Source organism: Microtus oregoni, unplaced genomic scaffold (genome assembly GCF_018167655.1).
Source record: "Microtus oregoni isolate MIOR12 unplaced genomic scaffold, Mior012 000021F_ref0000039, whole genome shotgun sequence".
In the NCBI taxonomy this organism is placed as follows: domain Eukaryota; kingdom Metazoa; phylum Chordata; class Mammalia; order Rodentia; family Cricetidae; genus Microtus; species Microtus oregoni.
Window position 1 is genome coordinate 38,740,279 of NW_024543080.1, and position 21,932 is coordinate 38,762,210.

The 21,932-nt window shown below is 36.7% G+C and overlaps 1 protein-coding gene across 2 annotated transcripts in view; it reads right to left on the bottom strand.

The window, feature by feature from the left end:
• Window positions 1-438: 438 nt before the first annotated feature.
• Window positions 439-21,932, bottom strand: part of Rbpj (recombination signal binding protein for immunoglobulin kappa J region) — a 79,674-nt gene continuing 58,180 nt past the window's right edge. For both annotated transcript variants that reach the window (XM_041671262.1, XM_041671263.1), the window contains exons 4-11: window positions 16,738-16,903; window positions 13,249-13,423; window positions 9,143-9,280; window positions 8,877-8,989; window positions 6,667-6,807; window positions 5,260-5,415; window positions 4,824-4,927; window positions 439-4,719 (exon numbers count right to left, since the gene is read on the bottom strand). In XM_041671262.1, the coding sequence (XP_041527196.1) occupies window positions 4,404-4,719; window positions 4,824-4,927; window positions 5,260-5,415; window positions 6,667-6,807; window positions 8,877-8,989; window positions 9,143-9,280; window positions 13,249-13,423; window positions 16,738-16,903 (1,309 nt within the window). In that variant the 3' untranslated portion in view covers window positions 439-4,403. The remainder of the gene's footprint in view (window positions 4,720-4,823; window positions 4,928-5,259; window positions 5,416-6,666; window positions 6,808-8,876; window positions 8,990-9,142; window positions 9,281-13,248; window positions 13,424-16,737; window positions 16,904-21,932) is intronic.

Below are 21,932 nucleotides of genomic sequence, written 5' to 3' on the forward strand. Positions count from 1 at the left end.
CAAATTTCAACTAAATTACTTCTTAAGATAGAAAGAAACAATTATAGCAAGGTTTCTTTATCAAAATTCTTACAACTCCTTTTTTGAAGGTCAAGGAAGCACTAAACCTGAGATCAGAAATTGTATAATTTCTTCCTTTATATTTGTCTCAATAATACATAAATATATTCAGCCCTATTTTGGGGAGCCCCCAAAGGCATGAACTGCCATTATGTATCTTTGGTGTTCTATACAAAATGACAACTCTGTACTAGAAAAGCAAGCCACTGATAAAAGCTGTCTCCAGTTTTGTTGGGGTTAGCTTGAGAGATGTGCCCTTTGAGTAACTCCCAAACACAAGAAAGAGAATCACTTTTAAAAACACTGAAAAGGAAACTAATTTAACCTAATTATTACTTCAATGTCATCTAAAAGACAAGGTAACATTCTAAGTCCACAAACTGTAATAAAAAATTTAATTTTATCATTGTGAAGTATTCTGAAATCAAAGACGATGATACATGCATCAGGCATATCCCACAGAAGACATTTACAACGGTTTACATTTCCTTTTTATTTATTCCTAGAAACTGCCCATATTGCAGATTTTTCATGGATGAAATACGGAATTGAGCAGATTCTTTTTCTACAAAATTATGGTATAAACTTGCTCAATGTTCTATCTTATTGCTAATAACCCTTACAGGCGCACAGTTTGTAAAGTAAACCCCTTAAGGACTGAATGTGTAGCATGCTGCAAGGTACAAGAAATAAGCTAAAACTGAGCTTTCACATAAACCTACATCGGGACTGACACAGTACTGAACGCTGGCAAACATCACGACACAGGGAGAAATTAACAGGTGAAACAGCTCAGTCCTCAACGGGTTAAGTAGAAACCCTCATATATTATTGTTTCTAACCATCCATCCCAAGTTACAGTGCTTGAAAAATAAAACAAAAGTGACACAGAAAACCACACATTTGTTCAGTACTCACCAGAAACACAGCTGCTTTGGAAAACAATGTCCATTAACCTGGTTAATAATCAAATAGCATTTTCTTTCAAATAGGAATCCCCGCCAACAGATTTTCTGATTAAATAACTAGTTGGGGTAATAAAAATCACATTAGAATTTCTTTGTGGTTGGACAGATAGACCAGTTTCTCTCAAGACAAAAGCAGTGGTGGCATCCTGCCATACCTGGCATCCCAGCACCTGGACACTAAGGCAGGAAAGTTCAAGAATGTCCTGAGGGGCATGGGTGAGATCCTTGTCTCATGAAAAAAACAAACAAAAAAGCCTTAGCAAGTATGCTTGAGGCCCGGGATTTGACCCCAGTACCACACAAAACAGAAAGGTACAGAATCGTAAAAGATGGCAGCAAGAGTGACAAATGACTCCGCTAGTCAGCTGAGCATGAGGAAGCTGCTATGGTTTAAGAACAGTCTGCAGCAAGTTCAAATTCCACTTGTGCTCTGCTCTACAATCATAAAGGGCATCCCCTATCCCACACTTTCAGTTTTTAGCCTACCTCCCAATCTCTTGACAAATTTAAGGAGCTAAAAGATATGCTGGGTCTCAGGTTCTGCACCTAGGCATGTTTGGAGAAGCTGTGCAGACTCATTCTAAACAGAATGGAAACACAAACCAACACTGCAACTGAAGAAATCCCGTTCTAAGAAGTCTTCATGAGGGCAAATACCCAGGATCTGTAACAGCATCTCTGGGAGGAAACATTCCGAGTAAATGGGGGGGAAGAGGCAAGACTCCTATACATCATGTATTAAAAATGATTTACAAATCCATAAAAATGACTTTTAATGAAAGCAGCTGACAAAAGAACTATCAATAACATGGTAAAACAGACATATCAGTTCACTCTATTCTGTGGTAGGACTCTGGCATAGAACCATAGGAAAGATGCCTTTATTGTTACATTCTTGGACTTTGTAAAAAAAAAAAAAAAGAAAAAGAAAACCGGAAAATGACTTATAGTCTAGTTATTTCAATTCTTATCAAAATAAAACAAAAGAACCGAAATAAGATATAAACATTTAAAAAAGTCAAAGTTCACTTTAATAAAGCCATGAACTTGAACAGTTACTGTAAGCTACAAACCTGGGTAAGGAATAGTTTGTTCTTCAAAAGCATCTCATCTGTTCTCAGTTAACTTAATGCTTTCTTAACTAAATCCCAAATCTAGAAGGAGAGATGTGTGACCTGGGACAGCACAGCGATACTGAGACCGCTCAGGCTCTGAACAGCCTGAGGTGCTGCTTCCTCTGCAAACGAGGAGTGGTACTTGGAGGAAAGATGAGAAGAGTTACTGCAAAGGTAGGTAAGGCCACAGTGAGCTCTGCCCTTGACCACTGAGGCAGAATGAAGGGATGAGGAAGGGAGGACACTGGCTGGAACAGATCTGGAGAGAAATAGTGAGCAGAGCACAGCCTGGGGGTGATTAAGAAGGCTGGCAGTAACAGAAAGCTGCAGCCACAGATTCAACCAGCACATTTTACAGATGGCCTTCCCCTTGAAAAACCAAGGAGGAGGCAGCTTAAAGATGTTCAGAGTGGCATTTACAGTAGCAGTCTTCAGGAAACTGTGGGTAACAAAGCAGGTGGAAAACAAGGCTCTGACAAAGGATTCTTAACAAGACTACATGAAAACTTTCAGAAGGCTGGGAGTCAGAAAGACACCGAAAATGCTGGAGAAGTTACAGTTTGCATCAGAAGGTACTTGTGGCTCCTGTTTTAAGGGACAGTAAAAGCTTACCACAATCTAGAGGTAGTTTTTACTCTACAAAGGAGAATGGCATCACTAGACTGTGTCCTTTAACACACACATGTGGTTCCTGTAATAAATGTAGCCCAATGAGTCTGCTGCAATTCCCAAGAAACTGAACAAGGCATCACCAAAGTGCAGGAATGGAAGCAAAATAAAACTGGCAATATTAGCACACAAGGCTGACACACAAGCCTGAATGCAATCAAAGTTTAACAGAAAAGAAAAAAATTGGACAGAACATTTCTACTAGGGAAAAATAAACAAAGGGCAAAATGGGAAATGAAAATATAAGTTACATTTGTATTTTTATAAACTTACAACTATCTGTTTCTAAGGTACTGTCTTCTGGCTATTTTATTTAGTTCAGTTTATTTAGTTATCATCTAATAAAAGCCATCTTATGATCTTATGTTCAGAATTATGAAGTTCTGGCCTAGGCTAAAAAAAGGAAAATAAAGTACAATAGATCATCTTGCAGAGACTTTCCTCATTTTACCCTAAGGGCACCATCTTGGCAGCAAATAATTCTCATGATATTTTTTGTCATTTGCCAACAAGGTGGGAAACACCCTGTTAAATGTAAGCACTGGGAACATTCCAAGTTAAAGATAAAATGTTTAACTTACACATAATACAAGTTATGTACAGATTTGGGAAAGGAAGGAAACCCGAACAAACCCTGGAACACAGATAAACTGATGAACAGGCAGAGGCGCAAACCTTTCAAATGGTGATGTTCTGTGCCATTAACTCGGAAATGACTAAATGGTCACGCTGAACTCCACGTACATGTTAGAATCTCTTGGATTACCACTATAAATACATTTTTTTTTTAAAAAAAAGGAAAACAGAAATAACTACCAACAGTATCTGAGAATAGACTAAGTTAACATACATTGCATGTATTGCAGGCAAGGCAGAGGCATTTTTTTAAAGCTTTTGCACAAACTTCATATAATCTTAAAAAAAATATGCAGGCCTTTACAAAATTTGATTTGCTGAAATCAAAATAATTCCAACTTATGAAAAAGTCATAAGACTTCAGCTTAAAAAAGTTCCAGCCTTAGACCAAAAGAACCTGGAAGTGTTCGGTACTCAGATTGAACAAGCATGGTCAGGCTTGAACCTGAATGTACTTTAGAGCCAAAGCTCAGAGGGGTGGAGAGTGCAACCTACTGGTAATAAGGTATACTACATACTGGGATATAAAAAAGGCATGGTGAAAATGTACCTTTACTAAAGCTTATGCAAGTCCCTTGGTCCATAAAAACTACGTTAAGATTTGTGTCTTCTAGCTTAACCTGTACTCCAGCCACATATCTATTTCTTGACCATTTAATCAAAACCAATCAAAAACCAACCAAAAAGGGGTGTGTGTGTGCGAGAGAGAGAGCTGAAAACTGTGATTTCCAACAGTTTGCACATTTTGATGTTTTCCGTTTTCCTGTGGCTTCTGCGTTTCTCATCAGCACTTGCAGGTAATGGGGGTTTGAATAGATCACCTGGTATGAAAAGTTTTCCCAAGAAACCACAAAAGACTGTTCATTTTATCCTTGCCTTTCTTTCTTTCCTTTTTTTGTTTTTTCAACTTTTTGCCACATTCAAGTCAGTTTAAGTCCTAGCAAAAAGACGGTAGTTAGGACACCACGGTTGCTGTGGACGATGTGACACTGGTAGAATTTGTGCTGGCGTTCGTGTAACTTCCCTCGCTGTTTGTGTTTGACTCGTTGGTGGGCACTTGGCTTGAGTTGGCTCTGAGGATTGCTCCTGCTGCGCTGCAGTGTGGCCTCGGCCCTGGTTCTGGGGTGTAGGTAAAGGTAAGGCTGGTAGAATAAATGATTCCATCATTACGGACCAAAGTTACTGGAACCTGGACTGGCTGCCGGACCCATCTCCAACCTTCTCGGAATGCAGAAATGTCTGGGACCACACAGAGCATGCTCTCTCCACATCTGAGGAGGAAACACACACCACTTAGAAGCATTTTCAAAGCAAAGCAGTTCTGCATTGCCCAGACCCTCCCAATCCTGGGTGATAGAACAGGCTCTAGCAGTACCTGTACATTGTTTCGGCTTCTACATCCCCAAACCATACTCGTAAATTTGGAGTAAAATTCTGTCCTGTAAGTTCAAGCATTGCTACGTCCCCGCCGCCATTCAACTGCAAATCAGAGAAACCATAACATTGAGACAGCTTTTCACTTTCCACTAAACACAACTTGGGTTATACTTGCTTTCATTTTCATGAAGGTTAATTTAAGTTCAGATTTATAAAACATTTCTGTTAAATGACACAACTTTGAAACTATTTCAAGATAACATTCAATGTGATTTAAACTTTTTTCCATGTAAACATGCCGCTTCCATTTTTATTTCCTATCAATAGTACAGAATCAATTAAAATAATCAGCATCACAATACAGTAAGTTTATAGCAGGTTATTCTAAGAACAGCAGTAAAGGCAAAAGTCACCTTGTGACTAAGTGGGCTCACCTGAAGACTTTCTACGACAGGCACAGGAGTGACTGGGGCAAGGACAGGGCCCATTCCCTCATAGAATGTATACTCTGCCTTATCTGTGCTAATGATTGTCCAGGAAGCTCCATCATTTATCATTTCTTTATTTGGTTCTTTCGGACATGGAGTGGCCTTAAGAAAAACAAATGTCTATACATTGGTTTTATATACATAACAGTATACGAAAATTTACCAAGTAACATTCACAGACTTCAGTTAACAATGAGAGAATTTAGGGGGGAAAATCTGGGAACATCCTAATACACTTAATCCCCAACATTCCTAAATTAATATGAAGCCCCACAGGCAGTAATTTTTGTTAGACCACAAACTCTTCAGTGAAAAATTAAGTAATGAGTCTTAGAAATCATTCAAGGGTATCCTATTCCTATAGAATTCCTTTCTTTTCGTTCTTTCTTTCTTTTCTGTTTTTGCTTGTTTTTCATGACAGGATTTCACTGTGTAGTTTGGCTGTCCTAGAGCTCTCTCTGTGGATGAGGCTGGCCTTAAACTCCAAGATCCACCTGCCTCTGCCTCTAACCCTAATGAGTACTGGGATTAAAGGCGTGTGTAATCACTAAGTGGTTCATTACTATACAATTTCACTAACAGATCAGTACCTGTGATGTGAAATGCAAGTGGACTCCCAAAGAAAGGGAATCATGGGAGATCCTTGAGCTTGCAGAACTATTAGTTAGGAGCTTTGGCACTTTCAGCAGGTGTAAACAAAGTCTGAACTAGCAGCCCCAAAACCTGGACTGGGATCCAGTATAGCTATTAGTGTGGTATGGAGTCATCGCTCTGCATGAAACCACAGCTATCCTACTACAGCATCAATCCATGTCAGAAGTGCCCTCTTGAAAGTTTCTGAGTAAATGCAATTGAGTATTAGCACTTAATTCATGACAGTTTTACTACTGGGGGGAGGGAGCCCTACTGAAAAGTGGATGAAGATTTGAACCCTCTTGCTAAATGCTTTATATACACAGTGTGTGTTTCTATACACCATTTTGGAGGATTCACAATGCTCTACTATTAGATATTCTGAGGCTCTCTGAATGGCAGATTAAAAATCCTGAAACTTGTAAACAAACTTCTCTAAGAATACTCTAGTTTTGAGTTATTTTTGAGATAGGTCATGGGCATGCTTGAGAGTAGTGTGTTAAGGAGCAATGACCTAAGATAAACATAAGAACCCATCTTCTCGTAAGTGGATATAATTAATAGCCAATAAGAAGTATGTCTCCGTAAATGGCTAATCCAGCAGTTTTTCAGCAAATTTTACAGTCATTACTGATCTGCAATGCTGGGGACTGAACGCAGAGTTGGGCAGTATCCCAGCCTTATTTGTATAGCTTGGATTTCAGTCATTGTATAACATACCTGAAATTGGATTATTCTTTCTTGAGAAAGGCACAAGTACATTCTTTCAGTATCCTTAAGGTAAAATGCACATTTGTGGAGTTGTGATACGGGGTCATCTGCATCCAGTAATGCTGTCTGCTTATCAACTTTTCTAATTATCTGTATTTCAACAATTTAAAAAAGTAAGTCATTTGCATGCAGCTTTTATTTTGTATACTGTCCATAGAAGATACTACATTATAATGTATCAGTCATTTATTTTATACCTACATATTAAAAAACATTTATAAGCAATAAGGTATCAATATAAACTTTATAAACATATAATGTAGAAATCACACCTTCAAAGAATACATTAAGAAATAGGGCAGCCCGTTATTTTTTGTCTAGACTAGAGCTTTTTAAACATTAATGTACACAAAAATTGTCTGGAGTCCTTGACTTAAAAATGCCTAATCCACTATGACTCATTTGGGGCTCAATATCCTGCATTTCTAACAAATGAGTGTTGTGAATGTTGGTAATGGACAGAAGTATTTTCATTGTCACTTTCTGTTGATCTTTTTAATAATATACTAATTTAATGCCACAAGGAACATCTACAGTAAGCTATTGAGTGTCCTAGTCAAAGGAGACAGACATATTGTGGCAGGATCAAATATTTCATATTTCAAAACAAACACACTCATCAGAAAATGGACTCAGAGAAGAAGCAAAGTCCTTAAAGTCCGCATTTTAATAACTGAGAGAAGAGAGTGCGAACCCAAAGCAGGCTGTCTGATTACACCTCTTTTATACTCCAGAACTTTTATAATCGAGATCGATGGCTCTCAACCTCCCAATGCTGCGACCCTTCAATACAGTTCTTCACATTGTGATGACCTGACCCCTCCAATCATCAAATTACTTTCATTGCTATTTCATAACTGTAATTTTGCCACCACTATGAATTATAATGTAAATACTGTGTTTTCTGATGGTCTTCTACTTGACAATTCCTGGGGGTCATACCACACAGGTTGAGAACTACCAGTCTAGATGGTCTATAGAACCCATGTGGGTACATGAAAGACTGTGTTCTAGCAAGCGTTACATGACACAACACACAAAAGGTGGTCACTAAGTTCCATGGAGAGAAACTGCTGCTTGTTCCCAACAGCATACAAGCACATTTAGACACTCGTCTCAAAATCAACAGTAAGTCTCATCCATCTTCCTTCCCTCTTCCTAAGCCTTTTTCTCAGTTCTTGAGAAAGAAAGATATTGTCCTCACAGGCCAGTCTTCTGAAGCCTCTAAAACAGTGGTTCTCAACCTTCCTAATGCTGAAGCCCTTTAATATAGTTCCTCATGTTATGGTGACCCCAACCATAAAATCATTTCATTGTTACTTCATAACTAATTTGCTAGTTATGAATTATAATGTAAATATCTGATATGCAACCCCCACAAGGCCACCACACAGATTAAGGACCACTGCCCTATAACCTTTTGCCTTGAAGTTTTCCATTTCCAAGGCCACCACCAGACCAAGAACCTCCAGAGAGGTGACCCTCATGCATTTCTTCGCCACAGTACTTCACAACCTCTGAAGCACCTGACTTGGACATTTTTCCAAGAGCTACATCTGGTCTATCAGACTTTTACAGTGACATTATATGTCACACCCAGTCAACATTTCCATTTATGATATTTAATATTCATCTTAAACTCACTGTTCTACAAAGCAGAATTTTGGAATTTTTCAACTTAGGGGAAAAATAATGTCTTTACAGTTTTATAACCTAATGAAGAAAAAAGGTACAAATCCTGTGCATTGTTCCTAAAGCAAGAAATATCAACTCTACCTAATTTTAAACAAATGTATTAGTCAAGTAGCCTAATAAAAATTATGCTTGTATTTGTAGGTTTTTGAAAACTTAGTCCTATATTCAGCTACAGCAGATAACACAAAAAATATAGTATAACTGCAACACTAAAGAAAAAAAATGACAGACACACACAGTTAAAAAGGAAACCAACATCAATTCATTCAAAATTGAGTATGAGAGTGACATCAGCAATGCACTTTTAACAAACTAATTCTTCAGGAGCACTTATAAACCGAGGCAATGGCTAACATGGGATAATCAAGATACTATTATTTTCATGTTACAAAATACAAAAACCGAACTCCATCCTTTCTGATTTGTTTCTACCTCATATTCATTGAGGTAAAGCCAAGTCTTACCAATCTTGGGAGTGCCATGCCAGTAACTGAGCACACAAGTTTGACAGTCTGTCCATAGTGGATGTAACCATCTCGAACTGTGAACTCCTCTCCTTCTGATTCATCATCATCCACTAGAGCAGGTGCAAAAATAGACAAAATTGCAATCTTTTAAAACTTAGTACATGATTAAGAAAACAAACAAAATGACTATTCATACATTTTATGCCCTCAAAGAGAATATTATTTTTACACTAAAAATATCAGATGCACATTTTTATACTCACAGAGATGAATATAAAATGCTCCCCACTGTTGTGAACTAGCATGGAAGTTTCCTCCTTCTACATGCAGGTATCTGGTACTAACTGTCTGGGATCTAAGCCGATTAAACAAAGCCACCTTTGTTCCTGAGGCAATGCACACTGCAAAGACAAGGAGATTCCTATATTATATGACTGGGGCAGAGGTTCACAAAACAAAGGACTTCTGCTTGGCAAATCATGAATATTTTTACAATAATACAAACAATGAGCAGATTCTGTTGGCAAATATTTTATTTAGCTTTCTAAAACAGAGGATAGCAAAAAGAAGACAAGGAAAACAAGGTTTTAATGATATAAAAAGTTTTAAATGGTTGGACTTCTTTTTTTTAAAAAAAAAAAAACTAGTTTCAGTCTTTTCTTGTTTGTTTTGTTATTTTTCAAGACAGGGTTTCTCCTGTAGCCCTGGTTGTCCTGGAACTCCCTCTGTAGACCAGGTTGGCCTCTGCCTCCTAAGTATTGGTATTAGCCACCATTGCCGGCTAGCATCATTTCTTTTTTAATTAATTTTATTTTTTAAACTTAGTTTAGGCTTTACAAAAGACAGAAGTAAAAAAAAAATGCAAAGAACTTTTTTGTACCCTTTATTCAGCTCTTAACACCTTACTCAAGAGAGTTACACATAGTACACTTAATGTAGTGATGAGTATTAGTTAAAAAATTATTTTTAAAACAACAAATGTCTAATGTTAGACACTTGATTAAATTGACTATAACAATTATGTACACATAAATTCTTGGAATATTACTGAATGAAAAGGCCAACTATGAGACGCTTTATACATTGAGGTCCTACTAAGCACCATACACATTTCTGTGTGAACGTAGGAGTGCCTCCACGTGCTTCATCCCACTCTGTAAAATATGTGTAGCAAGGTCTCTAGAAGGATGTTTACCAAAGCAAACAGCTACATTATGATTTTAAGAATTCTGCTATCTCCCAAATGCCATAAAGTGTTGTATTGTATGAAAACAATACCTGTTGTATAATGTATAAAATGAGTAAAATTAAAAAAAATAAAGATGTACTTTAGATATGGAAAGCACATCTACTTAAGAAAATATTCTAAAAGTAAAATATGTTCTTTGCACTAAAAACTATCAATACAAACCCTTAAAGTTAAAAATATAAAAAAGAAAGAGAACAGCAACCCCTACCCGAACCAAAACCTCAACCCTCTGCAATCTGAACTGGAAAACTGCCTGAATACAAGATGTCACATGACCTCACATGACCTGGAACACAAGAGCATATGGCTATCAATGAGGCCTTACCTTTCCAAAACAAAATATCAGATGCACATTTTTATACTCACAGAGATGAATATAAAATGCTCCCCACTGTTGTGAACTAGCATGGAAGTTTCCTCTTTCTACATGCAGGTATCTGGTACTAACTGTCTGGGATCTAAGCCGATTAGATCAATCTGACCATGACAAACATGCGCTGAACCACCTTCAGAGGGGCTCCTCCTAGCATTCCTTTCTATCAGTTTTCATCTTGGGGCATCATCACCACCTTCTCTAAGACGGTAGCAAATCGATTATGCCCTTCTCTTCCCTTGATATAGGATCACTCTGGCTATCACTAGCAGGACTCCTATTAAATTGCCTTAGCAAAAACTTCCTTGCCCTTGCCCCCCCCCCCTTTTTCCTCTCTTAATAATTGTTTCATCCATTGAGCCCCTCATTTTCCTCCTTGGCTGAAAACTGGAACTTCCCGTTATTATATTGAAAGTGAACATGACTCTATGCTAAAGTCTCTTAGCCTAAAACAGCATTAAGTGAAGTCTGTCTTTCCACTTATCACTAGTGTTGCTTCTTCTAAACAATACCAATTTATAAAACATACATTGAACTACACCAAAAGAATAAAATTAAAAAATCTGAATGCATAAATTCCTAATGTCTAAGGTTAAGTGCAAGGAAACATAGATTAAAGAATACCCATGTAGATGTCAATGTTGTCTATTTATTGTCTATCCAGTAAATTTGAATTTTGACTCCTCTGGTTAAAAATTCAATTATTTTAGACCATTCTAAATTTAACTCTGACAGGACATTAGATGACACTAGAAGTATTTCTGCCTATGCTTGCTTTGTAAGTTATTTTCTTGTGATCATGGTACTATTAAAAAATAAGAAATTCTACCTTTTGTAGCCACACCATAATATTTATATATGAAGCAAATAGGTCTGAGATAACATCAAACTAAAAATAAGAGGAAAGCAGACTGAAGCAAAAGAATAAATTATGATGAAAATACACTGGCCAGAAATTAAGGTCACTATTGAAGTTAGAATTTCCATTTATTATGTAATTAATTCTGTTTGCTTTAGTGTGTCTAGAATTTTCCACATTAAATAAATGATAGGAACAAAGACTGAATGGGGTAAAATACAAATAACATAAAAATCCACAAGTTTATATGTTTGATTTTAGTCAAAGGCTAAGAAATGATCTTTTCTTTTAAAAAAAAAAAAATTAGCGTCTCTGTGAGTTCAAAGCCAGCCTGGTCTACAAGAGCTAGTTCCAGGACAGGAACCAAAAGCTACGGAGAAACCCTGTCTCAAAAATCAAAAAAAAAAGAAAAAAAAAATTCACTGGCTGCTATCAAATATTATTAATCTGAAAATTAGTAAGCAATCAATTGTTTATCAAATCTCTAACAGTTGTTATGTTGAAATTCTTCATTGAAAACCCCTTCATCTAAATATGTGGAAGCTATATAAAAAAATTAGAAAATCAGTACTTTGTGTCCTCAATGAAGTAACAGTCACTGAAACACTGGTTTACAGGTTTCTCAGGAGCATTAGAAGTAAACTAAACTGCTGAATTTACTACAGTCTTGATGTAACAAAAAAAGAGAGGTAACCAGATCTCTAAGATTTCTAGGGCAGTAAGAATGACCAGCTAATTTTACAAGTCTTTCATTACCAAGCAATAGAAAAACAGGAGGAAGAGAAACAAGGGACAAGTCAAGTTCAGAGTATAGAAATTCTATAGGATTTAAAATGATCCAGCTTCTTTAATAAGTAACTTATACCAAAGGGGGCAGGGAGAGAAAAATAAAGAAACTATCACAGATTAAAATTTATGGGGCTTAATTTATGGGGTTTGTTTGAACAGGCTAACTAAAAATGGAACAAAACGTAACAACCAAACAATTATAGAAAAAAAGACTGCAGAAATACTATGATTAATCTACTCATGAATATTAAATGACATTAAAGGACTGTCAACTTTGTGAGATATGCTTTAAAAAAACAAAAGTTATGCATTAAGAGTCATGATGACAGAAATGTTAGTTGAGAGGATAGGATGTTGGAGATTTACATCAAAATACTCCAGCAGTTAGAAACAGAAGAGGTGCTGTTTGTGACTGACCACAAAACAAAATTAGTGAAATTACTGAGGTTGGAGAGATTGCTGCATCATGCTTTCTTTCTTTTCCATAATTTCAAAGTTTATGCAACATATATAAGGAAAGTCAGCCAACCAATTTCAAACGTGTTGAAATGTAGACTACTCACGGACAGTACACAGCCTTGGAGTTTAACAATCTGCAATGAGACAGCAGTTCCTGCTGCAGAGGCCTTTAGACGCTTGGTTTAGTGTCTGTCTTACCTGGCTTCCCAGAGTTCGCTATAATGTTTTTTGAAATGGGTACTTCTGTCATTCTGGAAGGACAGATTCTTTTGGAATGGGAACTACCTTGGACACTGTAGGGCATTTAGCATCACATGTCAGGTGTTTAACATTTATCTTCCCTCCCAGTCACTGTGACAAAACAAGAAAATAACTTCCATTTCCCTGGAATAGTAAGAAACCACTCTAAGATAATTCTAATGAAGTAACTAAGATTCTCAGAACACTAATTGAGAATGAATCACTTCATTAAGCCAGACACTACTTATTTTCCACTTAAATTTGAAACACAGAAAGGCCAAAAGAATAGTGGTAATCAACGAACTGGCTACTGACAAAACAACCTTTAAGTTCTCAAAAGTTTGCATCATTAATGTAATGTGAGAATAGGGAACAAGTAAAGAAATTCAAGCATACATACAGTCAGCATTTTTCAATGACTGCTTCTTTTTGGAAGGTTTAGAAATGACTTTTATCCGCTTGCTGAGGAACACACCAATGTCATCACTGTTGCCATAGAACATTTTTACAGACAACATGAAATGCTTTCTCTTGTCTGAATCAGATATGTACAATGTTTTAGCTGTGCAGTAGTTCTGTGAACAAAAAGAAAATGGTGTTAATAGCAAAGCCTTTGCACCTTCAGCTCAGAATGGTATGGTCCATCTGACCCAGCATGAATATCACGCTGATGGCTCACACAATGAACTGCTAACATTGCTCTCTAAAGAGAAGTCTTTTAAGGAGTTTTCAAAACAAACAATGAGGAATGACAAATTCATGAAAGGTGAGCCTCCTCAGAAGATGGAGGTCAGCAAGGACAGACCAAACTTAGCTTAAGTGACAAGAACAAAAAGCTTAATCCAGAAAGTTGGATTTAAATCCAGTGTCTCCTAGACTCTTCTGGAGATGGACATTACAACCATTAACAAAGCTACCCTCAGGGTGGTTAGAAAACTATTACGTCTATTATTCCAGTTCCTCAACTTGAATGTTTTTTAGAAAATCCAGGTCCCCATAGTACAGGGAAGCAAGCATTGCCTAAATCAACTCAAAAAAGTTGCATAGAAGATAATCCAAGTATCTAGGGGCCAAGCTCTGACAGCTACGGTCAAAGAAAGCAGTGCTTGAGGACTTGGTCTTCCCAAGTCTAACTGTGAGAGAAGATCCACAGAGATGGATGTGGCTGGCTCCGACAAGATCATCTGACCAAGAAAAGCAGAACACGCAACATAGGCAGACACTTACCAGCAAAGGCATTAATTTGAATACCTCAGTTTTAGTTATATACAAAAATGACTCCAACATTTACTCTACAAAGCCCAAAAAAACCTATGATCCATATTTACTCTCTTTAAAGTCTTTGTTTTATATAGCTTTATGTGTTTCACAGAATCAACACTCAATTTTACAGAAATTATTTGATTTTTATACTTAAAAACTAATAAAAATAAAAAATAATAAGGCTATCATAACTTAGTAGAATTGTGTAAAAAACTTCTGGTTGTAGTTATCAAACTAGCTCCTACAATGTTTCTCTTTATATGACTGAATGCTGTAGTAACAGTGCTCGGCTGAAAGGGAACATTAAATATCTTACCTATCTTCAGGAATATACTAAGGAACTATTTTAAAAATAGATATGCTTTATCATACCATTACCACAGGAACCAAGTTTAAAGATACAAGAGAAAACACTCAGTTGCAGAAAAGCAGCAATACTTTGAAATGCTACTGCTTCACTTGTATAAAATGGTTCTAAAACTCACTCTATTCCCTTGATCACCCGAGAACAGTGGGCGTCCAGGCCAAAATACTGACATCCTTTACCAAACAGGGTAAATGATGTCCAAAATTCATTTCAACTACTTCTGTGGTGTGTTCCTTTTAAAATGTGTATGACTCACCAGAAAGTAATGAATTCTAGGTTCTTACCCTTAAAATTGACTAATTATGTACAGTTAGAAGATAAAAATACTGCAGTAGTTTATGTCTCTAGAACAAAGTTACATAAGAAAATTTAAATGTGATCCTGAATATTCTAAATTTTGGAAGGTCTTGTTGTGTAAAGGGCAAAATAAGACAACAGTAAGAAAAGCAAAACGCAATAGCCCTTTGCAGTAGCTATCTTATGTACTGAAATATAGAATCTTCAGGTTCATACATAGGCCCACCGTATTTTTTTAAATACTAGCTAAATGTCAAATCTGAAACTGTTCTGCTTCAGAACACAGGATAAAGTTAATGTACCAAAACAGTCACAGAACAAAATGAGGTATGTATCTAAACAACAGGACGACATCCTAGTGGAATAGCTATAAAAAAAAAAAAAATTCACTTAATTTTGAGTGCAAACATAATTGGGTATAGTCTGCATCAAGCAAGAGAAGATACTGCCCAGCATCAATGAAGCAGGTGAACAGAGCTGGTGAGACAGCTCTGTGAGTAAAGGCACGAGAAAGACAGACTCCTTTGAGTAGTCCTTTACCTCCTCATATGCACATGTGTCCTTGCATCCTACCAATGTCCAGAACTTGTATAAGATAGAACTGGGTAAAATGAGAATGAAGCTCAATCAACACAGTTACACATATGGTAGCTATATCCTTGGCTTTTTATTACTGATCTACTCATTAAAGAATTGAGTATCTAGGTATAGAGTGTGTTGATATAATTCCAGGAGAATAAATCAATCCCTCTGTAAAATATTTTTTAAGCTCGACAGTCATAATTTAAAATGGCTTAACAGCTCTATTTTCTTTTACAATAAGCATTCACTATTATAATAAACGTGATACCAAACCTAATTTAAAACCCATGGTCACCATGCCTTATTAATTAAAAACTATAAAAACGTAATGACATACAAATAGCCAGATTTGAAGGTCAGTTTTATGGTTTCTTAATAATGCTAACACTTAACTCACGACCCTCAATATTGTGGGTCATCCTATCCTAGTGTCAAATATAAAACATAAACACTAAGCTAGCCAAAAAAGAGTTATTACTAAATAAGGAAATACCTTTTAATATGTTATTTAAGAAACTAGGAAGCAGGGCGGTGGTGGCGCACGCCTTTAATCCCAGCACTCGGAGGCAGAGGCAGGCGGATCTCTGTGAGTTCGAGGCCAGCCTGATCTACAAGAGCTAGTTCCAGGATAGGAACCAAAAGCTACGGAGAAACCCTGTCTCGAAAATAAAAAAAAAAGAAAAAAAAGAAAAAAAAAGAAAAGAAAGAAAAAGAAAAAAAAGAAACTAGGTAATCTCTTGAGAGATCATAACCATTTTCTAAATATTAATAATAAAAAAATAGTGACCATTAGGAAGTGTAATAAATGAACAAACTATCTTCCTGAATTGCGACACTTTTGTTCAGACTCAGAGAACGCTCTCTCTACTGTCAGCAAAGCCAGTAGACAGAGCGTTCTCTGAGTAACCTGTATCCTGCACTGGTGCACTGGTGTGTTGGTTAGCAAAGGGTCACTATACCCAGGATCCATGCTCTATCTACCCTGTGTCAGCAGTCACTTTTCAGCGAGAGATGAAGATTGACGGGCTAGAGCAAACCAAAGCTGAGGGACATATTTTCATTAATATCTGAATAACACAGTCCTGCCAGACAGAAAATGAGGGACTTGTTTCCTGAACTATTAGCTTCTAATGAAGCCTGACTTAAAGCTAAGGCAGCCAAGAAGGTGGAAAAGTGTCCTGGTGCTGCCTTTAGATGCTAACACAAAAGCTCCACGAGTCACCAGACTATACCTGTCCTGCAGGTATACTTTTGATTCTGATAATATACATTTAAGCACCTGTTTTTAAAAATACTTAAAAAATATAATAAACACTGACACAAAAACAACTAAAAATAAATACAGCAAAAATGAGTGCAGTATGTATATTTTGAATTTACCTTCCCTTCCAAGTTCAGCTGCTGCATTTCTTGGTCACTATTTCCTATCCCAATAAATGCACAGGGCTGTGACTCTTGTTCCGAACAACCATCTCTTTCCATTTGTTCTTTTTTTTTCTTCCAACCACTGCCCATAAGATACACACAAGGAGGAGGGCAAAAAAATCTGTAAATAAAAGGGGGGTGGGCAGGGAAAAATTAAATTCAAGATCATACTTCATTTTTAAAAAAAATATATGAATTCATATATTTCATATATGAGTTCAAAAATCATACTTCAATGAAGTTCATTCCTAACAAAGCATTTTGGTGAGTCATCTATAAAACAAATCACTCTGTCAAAAGGACTGAAATCAAGACTTTCTTATCTGCTCTAATAAAATCTGAGAGTTATACCTTCAGTTAGATTACTCCTGCTTTGGGCAGCTTACCTTTGAAAACTCACAGCTCAAGGCTTTGAGCTACACTATTGGAATTTGGCAAATGCAAGACACTAAGCACAATAATCACCACAGAATCTGTGATTACAAATTAAGTTCAAATCAAGAAAACAGCATCATTAATCTTAATGTTATTCTTAGTATATTACATTTAACTTTATTTGGCAATTCCCCTGGGAAATAGCATTAAAACAATAGTTCAAGCGAGGCAACTAAGGAAAGATAAGTAGGTTACTTGATATGAGCTCTACAATGAGACCATGTTCTATGTATCTTTGCCCCTGAACACCTGCTATGCATGACTGAGAAACATCTTGAACCAAAAGAACAAATACACTATCTTCTTTCAGCCCATGACTACTAACAGATTTGTTCCGCTGTGTGCCAAAAATACACGTTCCCAAGTTCTCTCCATATAAAATGACTTTATCTTAACCTAACAAACAAAAAGCAGAGTTCAAACTATGAATTCATCCTTATGTAGAGCATAATGTACTTATTTGATGATATATAATATACTTTTGCCCGTGGACATGTACATACCTTAAAACGTTTAGGTCCTGTCTCGTTAAGGGGCCTGAAAACTCAAATGACTATAGTAGCTAGGCAAATTGAATAAATGAATGAACCAGGTATAAAATTAAAAGGCAGGAATATCTTTTATCCAAATAACTAGCTTTCTTGCCTTCTTCCTTAAAACAAAAGGTCCTCATGGTACTTCGAGTTCTCATAGGCAAAGATCTGTCAGATCTGTGAGTTCAAGGACAGTTTGGTCTATGTAGTGAGTTCCAGAACAGCACAGCCAAGGGCTAAAACAAAACCAACAACCCCCAAAAATACACACAAAAAAATCCCCAAAACCACTGAACAAGATTCCACCCTGAAAAATTTTCAAGCATACAATACAAGAAAAATGAAGACTCTACACTACCTTATGAGCTTGCCCTGCTTATTTTTCTATGGCCACTAGAATTATTCAAAATAACAAAAGAATAAATTCGTCAGTACTGAAACAGAGATTCTTTTGTAAGATCCAGATGAAATCACAGCTTTAATATTCCCCAAATTGTCACTCCTAAAAGCAAATTAACTAAAATTTTATTTCCATATAGTTTAGTAGTAATATAATAATCATTTAAAATATAAATATATATACAAAAGTGAAGATAAAGGAAATTAATGGGAGTATGGAGTAGATGCCCAAATAGTTAACCAAAGAAAAATTAAGGCGATTTTCTGTGTTTGAAACTGACTTTCAACAGCTGCTATAAAACATATGCTGCAGAACAATGTGGCTTTTCTTCTTTCTCCTTTTTCAGCATTTCAACTGACAAGCAATGCTGTTCTCTCCCACTTGGTGGCGATATGTACACACTTAAGATTTTATTCGTTTTAAAATTTAGTCATTCATTTAGTGAATGATTTAACAATTTTTTTTCTCCTCAAATCCTGAGAACACACATGGGGAAAAATCTATAGTTTCAAAATGGGATTTTATTTAACTTGATATGACAATTAAGTTTGATAAGACAAAACCCAAACTTGTCACCGACATCACCTGAACATCTATCTGGGCGCTCCTGACAGATTACTTCAGTTAACACAGTCCTTAGTGTAACTTTAGAATTAGAGTCTAAATGTCTAGTTAGTAGTTGTCCCCAGAGCATCTCTAGTATAGCTGCTTGCTCACCAGGAGACAATTCTGAATATTAATATCATTAGGCAAATTAACACAGCCTTCAGAGAACACAATCTTCCTAGAAAGTTTCATCTTTTAAGAATCATACTGACCTTTAATGAAAAAGTAAAACAGATGACAACTCTCAATGGGTGTACTAAATATGAGGCACAAATGCTAATACAAAGAATAATTTAAATTGTTGAAATAAATGAAATTTCCTGGCCAGATATTTTTAGCATTAGTCACTGAAATTATTTTTTATGACAGCAACATGGCCAAAGTGTCTGTGGTCATGTCCCCAAGTTACCTCATGCCTTAGCAACTCTTTTGAAGAACTGAACCTAGATCAGCAAGAAGATAAACCTTCCTTCCTCTTTTCAGAGACTGGAGACCAGACCCACCACCCCCTTTAACCCACAAGGGAACCTCAGCACAACTAGCCCATCGCAGGAGGATATTTGTACCTTACACGCACAACTCACATACATACATACGCTGGGCCTTAGTGCCTTATACACACAATGTAAGCCAATAGGGTTCTTCCTGTATTGTAAAGTAGAACATTTAGCTTGGAAACATTAATTCACAGGATTCAAAAGATATTGGAGAGTAGTTACTATAACATCAAGTGTTTTTTCCCCCATTCTTTTAATTTATATATGGGGGGTGTCAAAAGCTAAGATTCTTTAACTGTTTAACTGGGGTTATGGACTGACTAAGTCATGGTCAAATAAAAGGCGGTAAAAACAGGCTACTACAATAAAAGACAATCATAAAATGTTTACAATAACTTAATAAGCCACTGCAGTCCTGTGGTTCTGTAATTCTTACAGAGACTAACAAACCCTTTTATTACTTCACTAGGTCTCAGTCATCTACCATAAAATTAAATGCCACAATGATTTTTTATAGATCCTCTTGCACTAGCACCTAAAACAAACAATTAAAAAAAAAGAGTAAACGAAACTAATTGGCAGGATGCTTTGTCAAAATACCAGAGAATGAAAAGCAGAACCAGCACTACCCATGTTTGGAGCCATGTCATTAGCGAGTTTACCTCACGCTTCAGTGAGGCCTAGTCTCGTTTCATCTAATCAATGGGAAGGATGGGATGAGACTGACTGATGTTCAAGAGGATTACACTTTTCTCAGCATCTTCAATTCCTCAATCCTGAAACTGCTAACTCAGATGCTAACTTAGTAAAATGTAAGTCAGCATCAGCACTGAATCCAAGTGATAACATACTCCTTTGGGATTTCTCTTAATGGGAAAATAAAAATGTGAGTTTGTGTTTTTTTTTAAACTACAGAAGGGGGAAAACCCCCTAGAATTAGACAAAGTTGTAGAATTCCAATTCTGGTACCAAAAAAACTAACCAATGGGAGCAAAGGCATGTTTAGAGTCCCTTATCTTCATTTCCCTTAAAATTATCCACTCTAATATTGGTAGAGCTCTTCTCTGGGTCAATGGAGCTGCTAAACAAGCTCTCCATTTCCCATCAAAATGCACAACTGGCCTTGCATAGCATTCTTCAGCAGTGAGAAGCACTCCTGTTTTCCTTAGAAAACAACTGGCCAGTGTGAACTAAAGTACCCAGAAAAGGGTCACACCCATGTCACCAGGCTGCTTGACTGATTAGAATGCAAAGACTGTGGAGAGTTGGGATGTCAGGGCCAAATTCTCTTGGGCTATCTTCAGTTTCCTCAACAGCCATTCACTGCCCACCAGTGCCTGACCTAAAGTCCTATAACTATTATGTAACACCTGCTAGAACATTATTATTAGATCACTAGATTTCACCAATCCAATAGCTAAGAATGTCATCAGACAGCAGTATAACCTTTCCTGTAGCCCACTAACCATGAAAAGTTTTTTTTTTGATTTATGACTTTTTGTTATATAGCTGTAAAACTGACAAATCATATTCACACCAGAAAACAGCATTAGAGGCAACCTTAATCTGTGTTCCTGAACCATGACCATTCATGCTTGGCTCTAGAATTAAGAACTGTTTTCTGTTAAACAGAACACATATACACAAAATTTCATTATTTAAAAACCTGAACCTGACAAGTTTAAGGTCAGTCTGGTCTACAGAGCTGGTTCCAGGAGAGCCAAGTCTATACAGAGAAACCCTACTTCAAATATACATACATACCTACACACATACCCAAACCTGAATTTCTAGTGCCAACTTCATGAACAAAAGAGCATTTAGCTTGAGTTTGTTATTCACATCGACTTCTGTTTGGTTACAAATCAGTGACCAAGTTTCACATGTCACTTAAAACAAAATAGGGCTGGGGTTGTAGCTCTTTAGAGAGCCTGCTTACTATGATAAAGGCCTGGGATTCTACCCTACCACCCCACCACCCCAGTCTGCAGACACCTGGGACAGCTGAATAATAATTATAACAGGAGGATGTATGGATCCTAAATATTGTTTACACTAGTCATAATTATCAATTCAATAGCTTTATTTTCTTTTCAGCTCAGAGATCAAGGAAGAGACTTCCTGATTATCTCCTATCCTGTAAAGCACTAAAGAGGGCCTTAGTGCCCTACACACACAAATCAAGTCAATAGGGTTCTTCCTGTATTGTAAAGTAGCACGTTTACCTTGGAAACATTAACAGAACACACGATTCAAAATATATTGGAGAGTAGTTACTATAAACATCAAGGGTTTTTTTTGTTTTGTTTTGTTTGCGGGGGATCAAAAGCTAAGATTCTTCAAGTGTTTAACAGGGGTTATGGACTGACTACGACATAGTAAATAACAGAAGGTAAAAACAGGCTGCTGCAGTAAAAAGCAGTCATTAAAATGCTTACAATAACTTGATAAGCCACAGCCGTCCGTATTTAATTATACATTTATATTTTCCTACTTTGCTCATATGTCACTTCATTTGTCACACATTCAAAGATTTCTTCCACTCTTTTCAACCCAGTCTCCAAACTTTTTAATTCCTTCTGCTACAGTTAGGCATCCTCCCTAGCCAATCCCACAGTTTGGTACCAGCTCCCAAGCATGTTATCTTTACCCATAAATGCTTCACAGAAAATGCTGTCT